Source organism: Zootermopsis nevadensis, unplaced genomic scaffold (genome assembly GCF_977971745.1).
Source record: "Zootermopsis nevadensis isolate Lab colony 2312 unplaced genomic scaffold, Znev_1.0 Znev_ptg000020l, whole genome shotgun sequence".
NCBI classification, from domain to species: Eukaryota; Metazoa; Arthropoda; class Insecta; order Blattodea; family Termopsidae; genus Zootermopsis; species Zootermopsis nevadensis.
In genome coordinates, this window is record NW_028259152.1 from 5,043,288 (window position 1) to 5,062,465 (window position 19,178).

Here is a 19,178-nt window from a genome sequence, read left to right on the forward strand (position 1 = left end):
ATTAGTCATCCAGTCTGTTCCGGACGCATGTGTAACGCCAAAGTGTGTTTAAAAAACGTAACAAACGTATGCAAACAATAGAACTATGCCTGGCTTTACAGCGCACCTCGTATGCATCCTTCATGTTTATCCTCATAGAACATTCTTATATTCTTCAGATACAGGCAGTACTGTCCGATGTTGCAACCATTTATTAGGCACTACAAAGATGACCCTAGTGGACATTATCACCCGGATGGCAGATTCGTGAGGTCTGAGGATTCGGCCGATGTAAAAAAGGGAACCCAGTTCCTGGAGGCAGTAACACACTGGGACTCTAGATCTGTAGTATTCAACCTTTTTTGTTCGCGTACCCCCAGATATAATTTCTCTTTAACTTTGTACCCCCAAAGTTGTTGGTGTATAATTCAAATTATACATAGTATATAATCTACATCTAAAATAAATTAAATAAATTACATCCAAAATAATGTATTGTATCTGGCCCTGATTATTCAGTGCTTATCATAAAATAATACTTTTTTTTTAAATTTCACGTACCCCCTAAGATGTCTTCGCGTACCCCCGGGGGTACGCATACCCCAGGTTGAATACCACTGCTCCAGATTCAACGATGTCACAAATACGCACAGAAACTTGTCCGGAAGCCTGAAGAAAGCAGCCCGATCATCGGCTACCTGCCTGTACAAATGTTATGTGTTCTAGGAACACCATTCCACTAAAAAGTGCTAACGTAAGGCTCAAGAATCTCCAAAGTACGTATATGAAAATTCCAGTTTTCAAGTGTCAAGGAAAGTGCCCTTCGGGTGGATGTCCTATTTGAATCTGATAAAAAAGTTACGAAAACAGATTTCGTCCTTCGATATGCAACTGATGAAGTCGAGAAGCTAGATCATAATCAGTTACTAGCAACGAGAGAGAATACTTACATCAGAGCTATCGTGGCAGGGCTGTTGGTTGCGGGGGGGGGGGGGGGGGGGGGGGGCACGTAGTTCAAAGAGGGACATAAAAGGGAGAAGCACTGACTGCAGCTGTCACATTACAGATCGAGAGATCGCGTCAAGATCAAGGCGGCTAGTAGGACGGTTTTGTTGCATTCGAGGCCAGCTGATTCAAGGCTGCTAAACAAATTACAAACGGAATAAATCTATTGGTCGAAACTGAAGGCACGTTTCTGATTTCATAAATATTTAAAAGACATTGTTATAGAAAAGGTCACAGGAACTAATTGTCTTGCGGCCATTATTTATCAGAAACTTGAGGAGCTCAGGCAAGTTTGAGCACTGAAACGGATTGAACGAAGGTTACTGGAGGATAAATAGACAATCAGAGCAGAATGTCTGTGTCTTTAAGAAATGTTTTAATCAGCGACGCTGTAGATTCCGCTTGCTTGGAATTGCTGCAGAACCATGGAATCAACGTCACCTGCAAGTACAAGCTGCCCAAAGACCAGCTGCTTCAGGAGATTAAGGTGAGTCCAGTACACATGGGCTACATCTTAGCTCTTAGCGAACTTGTTGTCCCTGTGCTTAACACGAAACCATGAAAACGAATGGGGAAATGTCGACGTGATAACTAAACGGTGAGTGGTCACCTGTACGTTCAGACGGCTTTCCCTTCAGTAGCTGTTTGACAAAATAGAGAGTGGTGTCGTGAGCCAATCTTAGATATCATGGCGAAAAGAAAAATTCTGCCCTTGTTCGAAATAGAACCCCGGTATGGTCTTTAGCTGATCGTTTTACTTACCGACCTAGTTCGACATCGCGCTTGAAGTGATTCCGAAAGCGAACTGACTGACTGCTGCTGACATAAATGGGCTTTTTATCATCTAAGTTTTATTTGAAACTAAACTGTAGAAAAATTTATATTGAACGTGGCAATCGAGTGACAAGTGCTACTGATTCATATTCGGGAGGTCCCAGTTTCGAAATTCGGCCCCTTGACATTTATTTTGACTAATGTTTTTGTGGACTTTTTATAATCGCTCCAGGCAAATGTTTGGACAGTACTGATAATTTAAAATGAATCACGATAAGTACCATAATATTTCCCCAATTTGTATAATTCAAAGTTACTCTATGATTTGAAGCTACATAGATATTGCAATTCGAAAGCGAAGCAAAATACTGTCTTCATAGAATAGAAAACGTAGGGCGTGGTTTTTACATTTCTCCAGGTGAATATTTCCGTCCACACCCCTCTCACATCTGCTCATTTGACATACGGAATTGAAATGCGTCATCAAAAATCAAAGGACATGAACACAACCAGAATAATTTTACAAACCACGCAAAGGGAAACACAAAATTGACTATCAGGTGCTTATTTGGACAACTGACAATAAACTTAAATGCCTTAGATTTCTGTGTCAGGTTGCATTCTACCTCTGGGGTCCTTAGTTTCATCGGTAATCTTACACCTGGCTGTAATAGACTTAAATTTCAATAACACTATCCCGTCTACTGACATTTTAGCAGAACTGTCGTAATGAATATAAAACATAATCAAACAAATATTGTTCCAGCAGCATAGTGGCTCCGTCCTATGCACCTGACTCACTGAGATTATGAAATTTTCGTTTAATTTTATTGTATCTGTATGCACACGTCGAGTTTGTATGGAAATGATTTTAGGGAGCTGAAGCTGTAGTTGATGACTAGTCTGATGGGTGTTGGAATAATAACGTTTTTAAAATGCAAACTGTAAGGAAGAGTATGAATATTATGTGTATGCCTTATATTTATCAGACGAATTCATGTGAACTTATTCACCTTTCGTAGGTATTCTGGAAATTTAAGGAACATATTCTGATCTCGAACGTATGAAAAGCACAATAACATTCCTTTGGATGTAACGTATGAATACAGTAAAACAAGCCAATGCAGGATTTGTTGAACCCCAGGTATTTTAGAACTAATATTTGAATATTAAAACATTATTTGAGCTTCATGTAAAATGGTAGGTATTGAACCGACGATGTACATACAAAAACAGATTCGTCACACATTCGTTTAGTATAAATTCCTAGTACCACGTTTAATCGAAATCATTTTGGTAGTTTCAGCGATTAAATATGCGAACGCACGGACAGACGACCTCCACATTATGCTTTCATTTTATGCATCTTGTGCAAACCACGCCTAAAACATCTTGAAATATGTCTTAAAACTCGAATGTTACTGTAATAACAGATGCGATAATAATAAAATTAAATCTCTGTAACTTCTTCACTTCAGTTTACAACACGAAACGACACTAATTGTGCGAACAAAGCTTTTCTGGTGAAAGTACAGTATTTTAACTGTTCCTCTCTTCCGCAAGTAGCCTACTGAGAGAAGCGGTCACTAGACACACTAGTACGTGACCCAGTTTGTATATCACAGTGACGCTTACTGTTATAAGGATATTAAATCCTGGCATTCCATCTAGTCAAGTCGTTTGGTTCAGTTCTCTGTGATTACCAATGCAGTTTCAACTCACATTTTCTCCTGCAGCACTAATGATTTACCATTAGATGTGTAAAGGGAAAATGAATGTTGAAGGAATATACAAGTTACAATTAGAAGCTTTCAGTTGTTTGGAATATAATCATGGAGAAACCTCAGGCCTGCGATAAAGAAACTGACGCAGATGTTTACAGTTTCATATTAACAACTTTTCCCAGCGTTAATTGTTTTGTTTACGCACGGCACCTCTAAATCAAGCACTGGGCCAGTCGTGAGAGGTTTCGAGGTAAACTGGTTCCGAGTCGAGCTTCCTGTAATGCGAACGGCATGTAGACAAACGCGGGTTTGGTTGGTAACCTGAACAAAGCGAACATCATACACAATAGTGAGCAGCTGCCAGCTCTCGACTCTTGTTTTATGGACTTTCAGTTAACAAATTTTCGTTCTATTTAACACATTCAAGAAATTAATACCCATATTTTTCATACTATCTATAATGAAATTTTTTTGCAACGAAAACATTTTATACTATCCGTTTGTTCTTCCCAACCTTGAAAATCTTTCCTTCTGTGTATTCAGCATTCTTTCTATTTTATTTCTTCATATTCTACTTTTACTTTACAGTCTGATTCTTTAGCTGCCACAGATCAGGCTCACTGGCCTGTTCAGAATCATAATTAATTTTAAACTTATTACACGTTTCGATATTTGATACAGGACATCTTGGACATCGGAATGGGCCACAAGGAGACAGGACAATTCGCGATATCAACATCAGAGCGGTCTCTGATCGGCTTCCCTTTTTCGTGCAGATTTTAATTCTTATTGCCAGTTTCAAAATAAGTACTATTCACTGTAATAAGTATATGCAGGCCTGTCTTTATGAAAAGGATAGCTTAGGAGACCTAGACGTAAGTGGGCGTATAATATTAAAATGGACCTTAAATAAGATTTGAAAATGGGAATCGTATTCATATGACTAATGATAGGGTCCAATGGCGGCATCTTATGAACACGATAATGAAGCATCTGGTTCCAAAACAGCAGAGAATTTATTAACTAACCTACTATCACTTTACAAAATGTTCTCTGTTGTATGGGTCTTTAGTTCATTATTCATCTTTGTTTTGTTTCTACTCATTTATCTCCCTGGGTTGTACATTATCTCAACATTTTATTCACTGTGAACAAACATAATTTTAGAAGAAACAGGTGTAACAGACCCCAATCGAAGCAAGTGTGACGAGATTTATTTCTGTGAACACAGAACGTAGGCCCTAATTCGAGCGAAGTTACGGAGGTCAGGTACATAAACGGTGTACTTCTTAAGTAGGCTGTTCACCCACACTGGCCTCCCACCAGTACTGCATTCTGCATGTTGGCATCTGTACCTGTCTGAGAAATAAAAAGACTGAAAGGACACACTATTTGCGCTGGCCACTTGAAAACCGGTTTAAACTAGATTTACAGCACATGCACCGACTGACTGGTATAACCTTTTGTCTCGTTAATCGTGGAGTCTACACTTTTGACATCGAGTGTTACAATTGAACCCATTATCTACCATTAAGAATGGTCCGTTACGTAATGCAGCGCTACTTTAACCAGTGCGAGTCTCCGTTGGAATTGGACTTTACATCCCTTTCAGATATCTGTCTACAAAGAAATTAACTGCACAATTACAACTATCAGGGTAGTCCTAATATCCTAGAACAATCAGTACCACGCTCCAACAGATCATGTTACTATGTTTATTTGTAGGTTTTACAAATATTCGATTTGTCATATATTCTTAGAATGCCCATACTTAATGTCGGAAATATTTTAAAATATGCCACATCAATTTAGTTTATTTGTAAAGTACCTCAACATGTGCATTGTTGAAGAAAACATCTCGTAAGACAATGCTGTTGCAAGACAAGAATGAGAAATAAAAGAATACATGATTAAATATTAAACAGAAGGAAAGAACTCACAATATAGATAACATATCATAAAAAAATAGATAGGGCATCACCTTGCTTTAATTAAGAACCTGTAAGCCCTCTTCTTGATAATTAAAGAAACAATGTGAATGGATTCAACCGGCTCAGGATGGTGGCTCTTGTGAACACGGCGGGTTCGTTAAAAGGTTGCAAATTCCTCAGACTACAAACGTTTAAAGACACTCTTACCTACGGAGTAGGCCTAAGTTAAAGACTGGACTGGTTGGTTAGTAACATATACAAAATTATTTTCTGGTTCGGATTAAATACATTTCCCCTTAAATCTCTTTTGTGGTTACTTCTCTTCAGGTTCAGATAAAATTGTTATGCATTTATCATTTCCCTTGCATATTACGTGACTCGCATATCTTTTCAGCCCTGCAATTGTATAAATTGTGCTCAAATTGTGTCGATTTAATTTCCGGGTGATTACATATGCGAGGTCAGACAATGAAATAAGCAGTCGCGTTTTCTGTAGCAACAGGCATCTCTGGTGTGTTGCAAGTGTTGGGTCACGTGGTGTCATAATTAAACAGTTTGGTGGTAAACAATTCAAGGAATTTAATTTTTGTGATTGCATAACTACTATTCTTCGCAGCGTTTTATTTGTTTGGTACGTAGGTACAAATATTTGCGATGAAATGTTTGAACAGAGGTTCAACCTTTAACGCAACAAAGTCGAGACTGAGTAGTCAACAACCTTACTTTGTATCTGGGAGGTCCCAGGTTCAAATCTCGGTCGGGAGACCTACAATGCTGACTGAGATTTTTTTGTGGATTTCCTCAGTCCTTTGAGGAAAATGCTGGGATAGTACCATGAATTAGGTGACGACCGCTTAATTTCATATTCTTACCAATTTATCTGAAGCTACACAGTCTGAGCTACTGACATCGTTAAATGAACCACAAATAAAAATACGAACAAAATGTTTAGTGACATTTGGGAAAAATGTCACTCACATTTATTAACACATTTTAGGGCGGAAAAACGCACTACAGGCGATGGAAGATGAAACCAGCTGACACCCAAGGGCTGGTCCATATGTGGAAAAAATAACTGACATGGAACAGCCTAAATAATCGCCGATTGCTGATTTGAAATACAGCAGCAAAACTGAACATGAACGCAGAGTGTGTGACATTCAGACCAGAAGTCTGAATGTGAAGAGACTACAATGAATGAGAACAGTTGAAGAAATTTGCTCAGAACTTTCAGGCAGATTGTTGGAAGAATGCTACCCTTTGGGGGGGGTGGGGGTGGGGGTGGAGAAATGTGTTAACAATGGGCCTACTGAAAGGAATTTCATTAAGCAGTTTCCAGCAATTAATCCTGACATGGCAGGGATGCTGAAATGCATGTGTAAAAAGTCAAAAGGCAAATTCTGAAGGTGACTACAGTCTTGGAGTTTAGTGTTAATACATAGGCCTATATTTTTGGACAGAATCAGCCTGGTTCATTGACTGCCAGACTAGTAGTTGTACTAGTATTAATTTACGCGTAAAATGACAGAAAAACAACCAACTTGACTGGGTGTGATGTGTTTTTTTACAGAACTATGATGGACTGATTGTGCGTTCAGATACAAAGGTGACAGCTGATGTGTTTGCAGCTGCTACAAGTCTCCGAGTGGTTGGTCGGGCAGGTACGGGTGTTGACAACATTGACACAGAAGCAGCCACAAGAAAGGGCGTAATAGTGCTCAAGTGGGTATCAGTGCTTTTTCATATTATCTTATGCTGTGTTCAAATCTTATAAAGCTTGCCTATGATTGTGTGCGATGTAGGAATGCAATTAATGTCACCTTCCTTCTTCCAGCACTCCTGGAGGGAACTCAATAAGTGCATGTGAGCTGACATGTGCACTCATATCAAGCTTGGCAAGGTCAGTATAAGCAGCCACAATTCTTCTGTCTTTAATGCTATACAGTAATTTATATAGTTCATACAGAAAACAGTCTTTAGGAACATTTCTATGTAAGCTATAAGAATCAGAAAAAGTTTAAGGTAATGGTTCAGACAAATACATCACAGATTATGGAAGTTTTCTAACTACTGGTAGCAGAGGCATGATGGATTGCGAAATAAACAATTCAGATGGACTGTCAATGGAAGACTATTATTATATTTTGATAGTGACTATTGTTTTCAATAAACTCTCAGAGAAACATGATGACAGTATATGTCTTCTTGTTACACAGGAATGTAGCACAAGCCTGCCAGTCACTCAAGGAAGGTCGCTGGGATAGGAAGATCTACACTGGATCAGAACTATCGGGGAAAACCTTGGCAGTGTTAGGTCTTGGCAGGATTGGACGGGAAGTCGCTACAAGAATGCAGGCATATGGCATGAAAGTGAGTAACTCTCTTAAAAGGAAAAATGTTGCACAATATTTAGAACTTGCGTATCATGTGTTCGTAACCCAGAGGCCTAGGTTTAAAAGAGCACAGTTGTTTACTTTAGACACTGGGAATGGTGTATTGCATCTAAAAATTGACACTAATTTCCCCCCACACTTCAGCCGACTGAGAGACAACAGAGATGACTGGGCTTAGTGCAAATTTTAGAAAATTTCAATGTTCTGAAATATAAATGAAGCTTAAGGTTAGAGAAAATTGAAAATCACCATTGATTTCCAGTGTACCAAGGAGCAGTTACATACCAGTGATTAATCTCATGTTAATTAATGGTGAAGATCGAAATAACGGAATATAACAAGACTTATTTGGTCAATAATAGTACAGGGAGGAGAAGAACCTTGTAATAAAATTAAATTACTATTGTCCTTGATCCAGTATTGCCAAAGTGTGCACACTAACAAATTGACAAATCAGTATTGGTTTAGTGATTCCTGCCTGATGGCAGCTTTTCAAGCCATTAGTATAATACAATTATCATTTTCTTTCTAGACAATTGGTTTTGATCCACTGGTTTCTGCTGAGTCCGCTAAGCAGTTTAATGTGGAAAAGATGGAACTGGAGGAGATATGGCCTCTTGCAGATTATATCACTGTACACACTCCACTCATACCACAAACAAGAAGTGAGTATAAATACCTAAGTGAAATAGCAGCATGAGATTTGAACCTGATACCTTATGAATAGGAAACAGTTGTGCTAACAACTTGGTCTATAAATTTGAAGAAAATTAAGTAAAAAGGGGATGGAGAATATTACATAATGAGGAGCTTCATAATTTGTACATTCACCAAATGTTATAAGGGTAAGGGTGATAAAAATGAAGTAGGATAGAAATCAGAAATACAAAAAAAATTATGGTCAGAAAACCTGAATAGAAGAGACCTAAGTGTAGATGTTCTTATAATGTTAAAGTTGTTCATTCTTTTATGAAATATTCTATTACATGTACTGCATCAGGGATTTGTTATTATGTTTCAGATTTAATAAATGAGACGGCACTAAATAAATGTAAGCATGGAGTGCGAATAATTAACGTTGCAAGGGGAGGCATCATAGATGAGGCAGCACTGCTTGATGCACTAAAGGTCTGCACTCCTAGTTATTGCTAAAATTATTACTTTCACACACTTTATAATAAAAAGAGACTTAAGATAATAAAATGAATCAAGAGAAATAATTTACTTTCTAATGAAAATCAACATACATGTACAGGTGGGTGGGAAGTAAGTAGGCATTGAGAAATGGTTATAACCTCTATATTTCCAATGCATAGTGATTATTTAATGCCTACTTACTTCCCACCCACCCTGTATATAAACATATTGTCAACAGAACATTCTGCATTAAACATTGTGCTTGAGTGGTTAGCACTCCTGCTTTGTGCTTGGGTGATCCTAGTTTAAATTCTAAGCTGTGAGACCAGCTGTTCAAAGGCTTTATTGATTACACTCACTTCCTCTAGGCAAATACTTGGACAGTATGTTAAAATAGGGTATGACCACTTCCTTAAACAGCCGTATTTCATTATCCAAAATCACCATCCAATTATATGGCATATAATCTTTGCGAAATATCATAGAAACTGAAAAGAACCATAAATACATGTTAATGAACTTCATTTGGTCAAGTGTGTGGATACATTTATATTCACACTTGTTACAAATTTTCTCTTTCATTTCTTTCCTGTAAAGAGAAAAGTGTACTTCAGTTCGGTATACCACATATCTTGCAGAAGTTTTGAGTTACATTTGAACTTCATATCAAGTATAGGTAACAGTGGATCATCAGAGACAAAAATTAAATTATCTAACAACTTTAACACAGACTCCCCTCAATACCAAATTTAACCAAAACTGGTGGATAATGTTGAACCCTGTTGTGTGATAATTTCATGACATAAAACCTTACTCCTGAAGGTACAGCAGATATCCAAGGGTGGAATAAATCTTAAAATTACCTTTTCAGTTAAAATTAATTTTCACAAATGTGTTTCAGGATGGCAAGTGTGGTGGAGCTGCACTCGATGTGTTTTGTGAGGAACCGCCAAAGTCTGCCATTACTCTGGAACTTATCCAGCATCCGGCTGTTATAGTAACACCTCACTTAGGTGCCAGCACAAATGAAGCTCAGCAAAGAGTAGCAGTGGAGATTGCTGAACAGTTTATAGCAATAGCAGCCAACTGCTCCGCTGCTGAGAGAGCTTGTTACACAGTCACAGGAGTGGTCAATGCCCCTATACTGGCTGCTGCAATGGTCCAAACCAACACACCCTGGATTTCACTTTCAAAGGAAATGGGCAAACTAATTGCTAAAATTATACAAGGAGCAAAGCTTGGGACATACGTGTCCATCAAAACTAATGGTAAGCACATCAACTGACTGATTCTTGGTTTATTCAATGAGACATTCAAACAGCCTCAGGACAATTCATGAATACACTGAAAGGATGTGGAAGGAAGCAATTGTGGTCTATTTATAGGAAACATCTCAGTATTCTCCTATAGAGCATGAGGAAAACCGTAACATCAATCAGAATAGTCTCTGGGCAGAGATTTGAATCTAATATCTCCTAAATTTTAAACAGGACTGTTAACCATTCAACCATGATGTTAAACAAATAAACACACTTGTTAAATTATACAACTGTTCTGTATCAATGGCTTAAGTTTATTATCTTTCATCCCATCTCTTGCATTCTGCTAGTACAAAAAGGATGTATAAATATTTATAGCAAATACTAATAAAATAATCATAAATAAGTAAAGACTGACAGCATGTTAGATCAGGTACTCATAATACCAAACTTTCAGTGTAGTCAACTAAGAACTTATATTAATTACTTTTTAGGTTATGGTATGGAGAACAGAAAGTTCTTAGGCACTGCAGTGCTGGTTGGGATGCTGACAGGGCATACTAAGAATGGCCTTAACCTTATCAATGCCCCAGCACTTGCTAAGGATGCTGGCATAGAAGTTTCTCAGTCCTATGAAGGCAACAATGAAGTACCAACACTAACTGTGACAGTATCCGAGGGCAAGAATTTTTCACATTCAGTGCAAGGTATGTTGTAATGTAAATTGCTGTTATTCTGTTAGTCATGTCGTCTACTACACTTTTAAAAGATATAATCTTTGTATTGTGTGAAGCATTGCCACTATAGGTTAGCAAGTTCTTTTCTAGACTGATTCATACTTCCCTCTCATTTTCTTACACAGATTCCATTCTGGTTACTATTAATCATATACTTAAAACTTACAGGAACTGTCCGAGCAGATGAGCTACCATACTTGTTAACTATTGATGATGCAAACTTTGGACCAACTGGTGTGCTTCTGAGCAACAACATTCATATATTCCAATGCCAGAATTGCACAACAAATCTGACAGCCATAATCACACAACTCACATCCAAAGGTGCCAACATTATAAATGTTGCAATAGCAACTGGAAAGAATGTTTGGATTGCTGTCAGGACTGCTAATGAATTTACTGACAACATTTCTATTCCTGGAATAATTTCATTTTAATTACCAACAAAAATTTGGGAAATTAAACTTGTAACATACAACAGAAACTACATAGCTTCATGCAAATTCAATATTATTACCACTTTAAAAGTCTTAAGACTTAAAAGAACAATATGTTAACAGGTGTAAGTTAACATTTTGACTGGCAAATTTACCTTTCAAGTCTCTTATAAGAGTGTGAAAAGCCACAGTAACTTTAAATGTATATTCACATTTGTAATTTTACATCAACTCAATGCACCACATAATTTTAACTCCAGAATAAGAATTTGTCGACTATCTCGTAAAAAAAACAAAGATGGCAAATATAAGCTATGACTTACAAGTTTGTTGCAAGACTTATGATAAAAAATGTCTGTAAAGTGGCTCTGAGAACACTTCCTAATCCAGACTCAATTACACAGTATTGCTGAAATGATACTGGTATATTGTGTAGGTTCAGCACCTAAAAGACTAATGGAATAAACTGTGAAGTATATATTCTTAAAAGCAGCAAACCAAAATCTTGGCCTGCTATAAAATAATACAATAAGTATTTTTATGTAATGTGCTGTCCTATTTATAATCATCCTAGTATAACATACTTCTATCTAATTAAGGAGTACTAGTATGTAACTTTTGTATGACGATGTATATTTTGCTGTAGTCTTCTATATAATAAAATATGTTGCAAAAATTTGTATCAGTACTTTCTAACTGAAGCGGAGGTTACTAAACTGGATGATCATTTCAGAACTGAAGTATTACTTACCAACACTATTTATTATAGAATTCAGTTGCCTTCTCCCTGGTGATAAAATCTGAACTGATGTGGCCCTTGGATAAAGAATTCCTTAATCAGCTGAACTTGTTCAGCTTCTCAAGGACTATGTTCCATGGATTCCATTAAATAGTGAGGATCAGTACACAGACAGGTTAAGCAAGCATGGATAGAACATAATCAAAATTAAAGATACACAAACTTATGAAAGAATTCATATATTACCCAAATGAAGAATGGTGAGAACCGTATGTTGTAGAGATTTAACATATACATATTGAAAATTTAATATCACATATTTATGCAGTCTATAACAGATTAATAGTTAGTATTCGATTAAGAAGTATTTTGTACAGCATTCAGTTGTTACATTCTCACAAAGTCAATATCAAGTTAGGATTAATATCAAAATATAATCTCTGTTCTCATGAATATCAAATGAGATGCCAGCAAATTTTCAAAGGACAGTAAACCTCAAGCAAATACCATACACAATTTTTATAATCATGAATGCATTAAGGCACTATTCAATTAGAGGAAAACTGAGAACCAGATTTCTCTGTAGTTGACAAAAAGGAGCTGAAGAAAATACTTCTTCTAAAATGTTGTCTCTAAAGTTATTTTTAAACAGAGTAATAATCAATTATATGCAATTTTTCATTTTCTTCTTCCACCACTCCATTCTGTCTTTCAGTGAGTTTTTACATCAATTTCTATTTTTTTTTTAGAGATCCTTCTTCAGGGGAAAGAAATTTATCACCAATTTATCATATGGCTCCTGCTGCAGTAAAAGTTAAATATCAGTAAAGGAATTTAGCCAATAACTGTCAGCATATTTTAACCATCAAGCTTCTTCTTATTTTACAGTTAGTGTAATGGTACACACAAAATTGAACTGCACACGATATATTCAGTACACTGGAAGATAAAAATACAAAACATGTAGATCTGGATATCTCACTCTACTCTTTAGGCTTACAAATAAAAATATATCTCACTCTCAGAGCTACATACAAAAGACGTGTTGAGATTCAAATCCGATCATAGCTGGGAGTAGTCTGGCATCCACTTAATACAAATGTCATTCCATCCTGTACAAAGAGACAGATCAAGTATAAGAAAGTGAAGATTCATGAAGCACTTATATTTTACAGCAAGGCATAATACGAGGTGCGATCGGAAAGTTTCAAGACTGCGCCTATAAAAACCCGTACACTTATCTCAGGTATTAAATTCATCCATCACCCTCGAAGTAGTTCCCCTGGGAGTGAACACAACGATCCCAGCGCCGCTGCCAAGCCTCGAAGCATCCCTGGAAATCTTTCTTTGTCAGCCTGTCAAGCACCATCTGCGATTCTGCCTGAATCTCTTCTATCGTCTCAAATCTCCTTCCCTTTAGCTGAATTTTCATCTTTGGGAAGAGGAAGAAGTCACACGGAGCTAAATCCGGCGAATAAGGAGGGTGCGGGATGATAGCCATGGTGTTTGAGGCCAAAAACTGCCGAACTTTGAGGGCGGTGTGCGCTGGCGCGTTGTCATGATGCAGCAGCCAGTTGTGGTTGCGCCACTTTGCCGGCTGCTTCCGTCTCACATCTTCACGCAACCGCCTCAGGACCCCACAGTAAAATTCAGCATTGACCGTCTGACCTGCAGGAAGAAACTCCCTATGGACGATCCCCTCCTGGTCGAAAAAACAGATCAGCATTGACTTCACATTGCTCTTGACCTGTCTTGCCTTCTTCGGTCGTGGTGACGATGGTCTCTTCCATTGTGAAGATTGCTGCTTCGTTTCCGGATCGTACCCGTAAACCCAGCTTTCATCACCTGTGATAACCTTAGAAAGAAAGTTGGGGTCGGTTCTTGCAAGATCTTTGAGCTCCTGACAAACGAGAAGTCGATTCTGCTTCTGGTCCTCAGACAGGAGCCTTGGCACAAACTTGCCTGCGATGCGTCGCATGTGGAGTTCTACCTTTAGAATCAGCTGACAGGTCCCATAGCCTATCCCAACAATGTCGCACAAGTCGTTGATGGTACGACGTCGATCTTCGTGAATGGCCTGCCGAATCTTCGTAACATTTTCGGGCGTTGTGCTCGAAGATAGTTGTCCAGAACGCTCGTCATCATCGACAGAGGTTCGGCCATTTTTAAAACGTGAATGCCACATAAAAGTTTGTGCACGACCCATTGCGGACTCCCCAAATGCTTGCTTTAGCATTTCATAGGTTTCCGTAGCCGTTTTGGCGAGTCTTTGGCAAAATTTGATGCACACTCTTTGTTCATGAAAATCCGCCATTCCGAAATCGCAGGAGGGTCGGTGTAATGCACTACCAAAACGCCCGTAACTAAGAAACAAATGCTAATTCGATGATGCCGGCTGGCACACTGATTCACTATGAATGAAGGCCGCACCACCTAGCGGCAGAAGCTCGTACTACATCCGGTTCGCCCTCTATTGACACAGTCTCGAAACTTTCCGATCACACCTCGTATTTCTCATACACATACAATACATTTACAGTATCAGAGTCATTTGTAACATATGATAACTGGTTCATACAAAATTTGTAGGTGTTTACAATCAATATCCACATAAAAATCACACAGTACATCAGTTATTGCCATCAAACATAAGACTTCTTTTACTATGATTTATTACATGTGAAATAATTGCAACTATGATCATAATTTTCACCACCATGAAATCCCCTACCTCTAAACCACTGTGGGCAGGCAACAGTGTACAGAATTTGTCAATTAGAATCCCCACATACCACATCTACCCTGAATATGGAGTCAACATGTTCCTTCGAAATGCTGATAACCACCTACAAGACTACGTGTCATCATAACCCAAAAGACTACAATGTTGAGGTTCTTGAAAGGTTTAAATATAATAATAATAATAAAAACAACAACAACAATAATATATTAAATAAAATCACTTTACAAAGAAAGCAGAAGTATTAAACTCATACAAACTTTTAAAACAAACAGTGAATTGATGACACTTTACATGTGTGATATGTTTAAATAACAACAAAATAAAAAAGGCACTTACTCTCACTAGATTTGGCAAATCGACCCAGAAGTCATAATTAGGAATCAATTCTCTTCCTTCAGCTCCCCGAAGTAACCTTAAAGCAACTGCCCCTCCAACAAAATATAATATAGTGAAGACAAAGAAAATGATGACTAATACAGAGCCTGTAGACAAACCCTCATCAGAGTTCTGTGAAATAGTTTTATCTGTTCTTAGTTCAAAGGCTGGACATGCCCATTTACTTTCAAGCCTCAATTTCTGTAACAAAACAAAGAAAGAAATCATGTTACTGCCAACAATGCTAATTTAACATCTTTTTATAGAATTATCGAATATTTTCTGGTAATTGAAACTGAGTAAACAAAAGTATGTACAGAGTTGTTCTCATCTGAAAACTAATGTCACCCTGATGTTCAGAAACAACACCTTGTAAAAATATTAGAAATACATCTATTTTGTAAAAGTACTTCAGTACCTCCTCCAGTACTTTATGGTACTTTGCATATTAATCACATAAATCATGTTAATGTGAACTTGGGGGGGGGGGGGGAGAGGAAGAAATACCTATTCTACATGTATTCCAATCCTACATATGAAAAATTATACCAACGGAAAACTTTGTCACAAAAGAAAACAAAGTTTTAGCAGTATATATAGAATCTGAAGCAAGTGGTGGGCATGCGGAGGAAGCACAGTTAAACAAGTTTCATTCTATTACTGCTACTCTTCTTATAATCTACAATGTAACCTTAAAGTGCAACAAATTAAACACTATATCATGCAAAAGAAACGTGTAAAATCTAAGACCACCAGGACTTTTTGACGTTATCACATATACTCTGTTTAATATCTGTACAGTATCAGAAGAGCTGTTTTTATTTTTGTACATTTCATCTGAATAATTATTAATTATGTTAACAGTTACAAACTGTACATTACTTGTTAATGGTAAAACAATAAAATTAGAATAATGGAGATTCCATTACTGACTGCTAATGTCTTCATGTAGTGCAATAAACATAAGTAAACCTGAGCTTATGTTTCAGCTTAATGCAGGACACAGGCTTATTTACTTTTGGATAAGCAATTCCAACGTGAAATAATATGACTTACATGTGTAACTTCCTCATCCGGAACACCTATAACAGTGAATGAAGTCCGTGTCCTGTATACACACTGTAAAAGAATTCCAGTTGTGCTGAAACACAGAAGATACATTTCCTGTATAACAGTATGAGGTAAAAAAACAAGGTAAAGCTACAGATGGTTGTCTTCTGGGCTGTTGCGTCATGTAGTCTAGTATACATTTAACCGGCGCAACAAACCATAACAGCCATCTTCAGACTCACCACCGTGAAAACCTGAAAGTTATAATAGAACAATATTCAACAAAATTGTACTTATCTTACACAAACTAAAATTTCATTAGTTGTAAATATTTTAAATATTACAGATCATAAAGGTCAGTCCATCAGAAAAAACTATTGTTCCTATAATAACAAACTTACTAGATTATAATTAAAGACCTTTATTACTTTACACCACACATAATCTCACTAGAAAGGAGCCTGTAATGAATAAATTTAATGTTGGATGCTGGTAAAGGTAGGAAAGTTATACATCAGAAAATTCTTCATACAAGAAACTCATAAAGGAGTGTGATACTGACTTGAATTTTACAGATGAACCCTTTTTATTCAGAGAAATCCTGATCTTTACCATCATGATTTTTGGGACACAATGGAAGGCAGAGATCTCTTGACTGGTTACAATTTTATAACAAAAGTTAATATTTTTCAAAATACACCTACAATTTCTGTGACACTGAAACCTTCCCTTATATCTTGCTCATTAACAAGACTGTTTGTCTTTGTAAGACTATTTACAGATTTTTCATCAAAATAAATTTATAAATTTTTCTATTCATGTTCAGCCTATACAATGATTCAATCATTTCTCATTGCTTGTGCACCTTTTTTGATCAGTTCTTCAAACTGCCACAGGCAGATCATTCACAATCCTTAACCTCTTCCCTTCATTCGTGACATCTTAACCAACACAAAATCCTGTGCTGTAAACTTTTGTAGAGTTTTGTAAATATCACTTGCTTTCTCTTTCAGCTTTAATAAAAGTGCAATGCTGATTAACATTACTAAATATTATTATCAAACTTTTGATAATGGATCATAACCCTGTTTCAATTAAATTATTACTACATGGCATATAGTGGGAGTGCTTTACCTTTTTTCCCCTTTTTTACAAATGAAACTGAAAATAAATGATCTTATTACACAAAATTATGTTCACACGCATCCCAACATCCAATGCCTCACCAGTGCTACCACATAATGGAAAAAAAACATCACCATGGCTGCTTTATCATGCAGTACAATGTCCTTGCAATTTTCAACATACTTACATGTTTCCATGTTTATAAAGGATGACAGGAGAATCTTTTAAATTACCAAATAAAAATCTGTTGTCTTCAGTAGTTCCAAGGTTTTGAAATGTATTGCTTGTTTTGTTGAACAAACAAAGCTAGAAAAATAGAACACAAATGTCTGTACACAACTTGACAAACACAATGTATAAATAATGCAGATATTTACATATGAAGGAATAATTAAAAAATTACTACAATCAACATACTAATGATACTCTAACAGTTAGACAGGGTAGGGGGGATCAAGTGTGTCCCATCACTTACAGAACTTCCTGATGAGCAATCATCACTACCTGTGTGATGGCCATATGGAACATTTGAGCAAGGATGGAAAAAGAATGACACTTCTCTCAGTGTAGCATTTAACCTGGAAAGAATATAACACATTACGTATAATCATTTGCTATGTGTAACTCACCCTTGTATCTCTGTCAAATCGTTGTCACCCTGCATATTTTCTCCAAAAAGAAGAAAAAAATGAGTCCCAATAGTACAAACTATTAGGTTACAGATAAAAACCTATTGCTGTAAAGCAAAATTATTTTTGCTTATATTAATTAAACACTCACCACAATAGAAAAAAAGAATAAAATCTTTTTAGGATATCAGCTATCAGTTGATTAAAAAACCATCATCAGGGCTTCTGATATTATAACTATGGATCAATGTTATTCCAGAATCAACTGAAATGCTTCACTCTCAGTCAATCCTGGTACCTTGTGACTAACATGCTCAAGATATACCAATCTGGAGACAGGAGCAAAGCAAGCACATGACTCCACTCACTAGCCCCACACTTCCTCAAAGGTTCTGGGCATGTATAACAAGCAGGTAATTGAAGGCAAATGGGTACACCTACAGATTTATTGAATGAAATAATTTTTTACTTACTGTTTATGCCTAATCTAATACTGAGATACCTGACAGAAATTAATACCTGCAAAACATCAGACAAACCTAAGTTATGTTAACCCCTTAAGTGGTTAATGCTCGCCCGGTGGGGAGCACGCATATATGCGAGCTGTTTCTGTCATGCCTCAATTGAGTGTTCTGCCGTCTAGTTCGAAAATTTATTATTACTTATAGGTTAAGTTAACGAAATTCATACCACTTCGCTTCATCATTCAGCTGAGTCAGATCTATACGTATGCCATCTGGCAACACACATTTGCACCCATTAATCTTCCGACATTCAATATTCTCAACAGACGAGCATTGCGAACAAACACTTAAAACATACAAGCAAACAAATAGCACTCCACAACTGGACATTATTATCACATGATTCTAACCAAAGATGATAAAAAGGTACCAACCATACAAAAACATCTTTATTCATTACATATTTACCTACATCGTACCACAAATTCTCTTTTAATGTTGAGATTAAAACTAAATGCTTTTGTAATCATTTCAATTATCAAGATTTTTTGGTATTCTTCGCGCTTTAAAGTAAGCAAATAACACTTTTAGGGACCAATTATGTGTCTGTCGAGTCTTTCAGCCGAAAATGTCGTTCTGCCATCTATCGGTTGCTTTACAAAGTAGTTTCGGACGAA

General features: G+C 36.9%; 2 protein-coding genes across 3 annotated transcripts; one reads left to right on the top strand and one right to left on the bottom strand.

Moving 5' to 3' along the window:
* Nucleotides 1-1,021: 1,021 nt before the first annotated feature.
* LOC110831328 (uncharacterized) lies at nucleotides 1,022-12,054 on the top strand. The gene is made up of 9 exons (XM_022067204.2): nucleotides 1,022-1,471; nucleotides 6,984-7,135; nucleotides 7,248-7,313; nucleotides 7,630-7,783; nucleotides 8,339-8,471; nucleotides 8,828-8,934; nucleotides 9,845-10,211; nucleotides 10,697-10,909; nucleotides 11,108-12,054. Exons 1-9 carry the CDS (start codon nucleotides 1,337-1,339, stop codon nucleotides 11,374-11,376), a joined length of 1,596 nt encoding a protein of 531 aa, XP_021922896.1. The 5' UTR covers nucleotides 1,022-1,336; the 3' UTR covers nucleotides 11,377-12,054.
* Nucleotides 12,055-12,338: 284 nt separating this feature from the next.
* On the bottom strand, nucleotides 12,339-18,918 carry LOC110831330 (uncharacterized). 2 transcript variants are annotated; one of them, XM_022067208.2, is made up of 7 exons: nucleotides 18,728-18,918; nucleotides 17,884-17,986; nucleotides 17,596-17,714; nucleotides 16,290-16,374; nucleotides 15,195-15,434; nucleotides 13,151-13,227; nucleotides 12,339-13,054 (listed from the first exon to the last, which is right to left on the bottom strand). In XM_022067208.2, the coding sequence occupies exons 1-6, from the start codon at nucleotides 18,889-18,891 to the stop codon at nucleotides 13,168-13,170; spliced, it is 771 nt and encodes a 256-aa protein (XP_021922900.1). In that variant the 5' UTR covers nucleotides 18,892-18,918; the 3' UTR covers nucleotides 12,339-13,054; nucleotides 13,151-13,167. The 2 variants fall into 2 exon arrangements, with proteins under 2 accessions (XP_021922900.1, XP_021922899.1); XM_022067207.2 differs by having other exon boundaries at nucleotides 12,339-13,227; nucleotides 18,728-18,917.
* Between the last annotated feature and the right edge of the window lie 260 nt (nucleotides 18,919-19,178).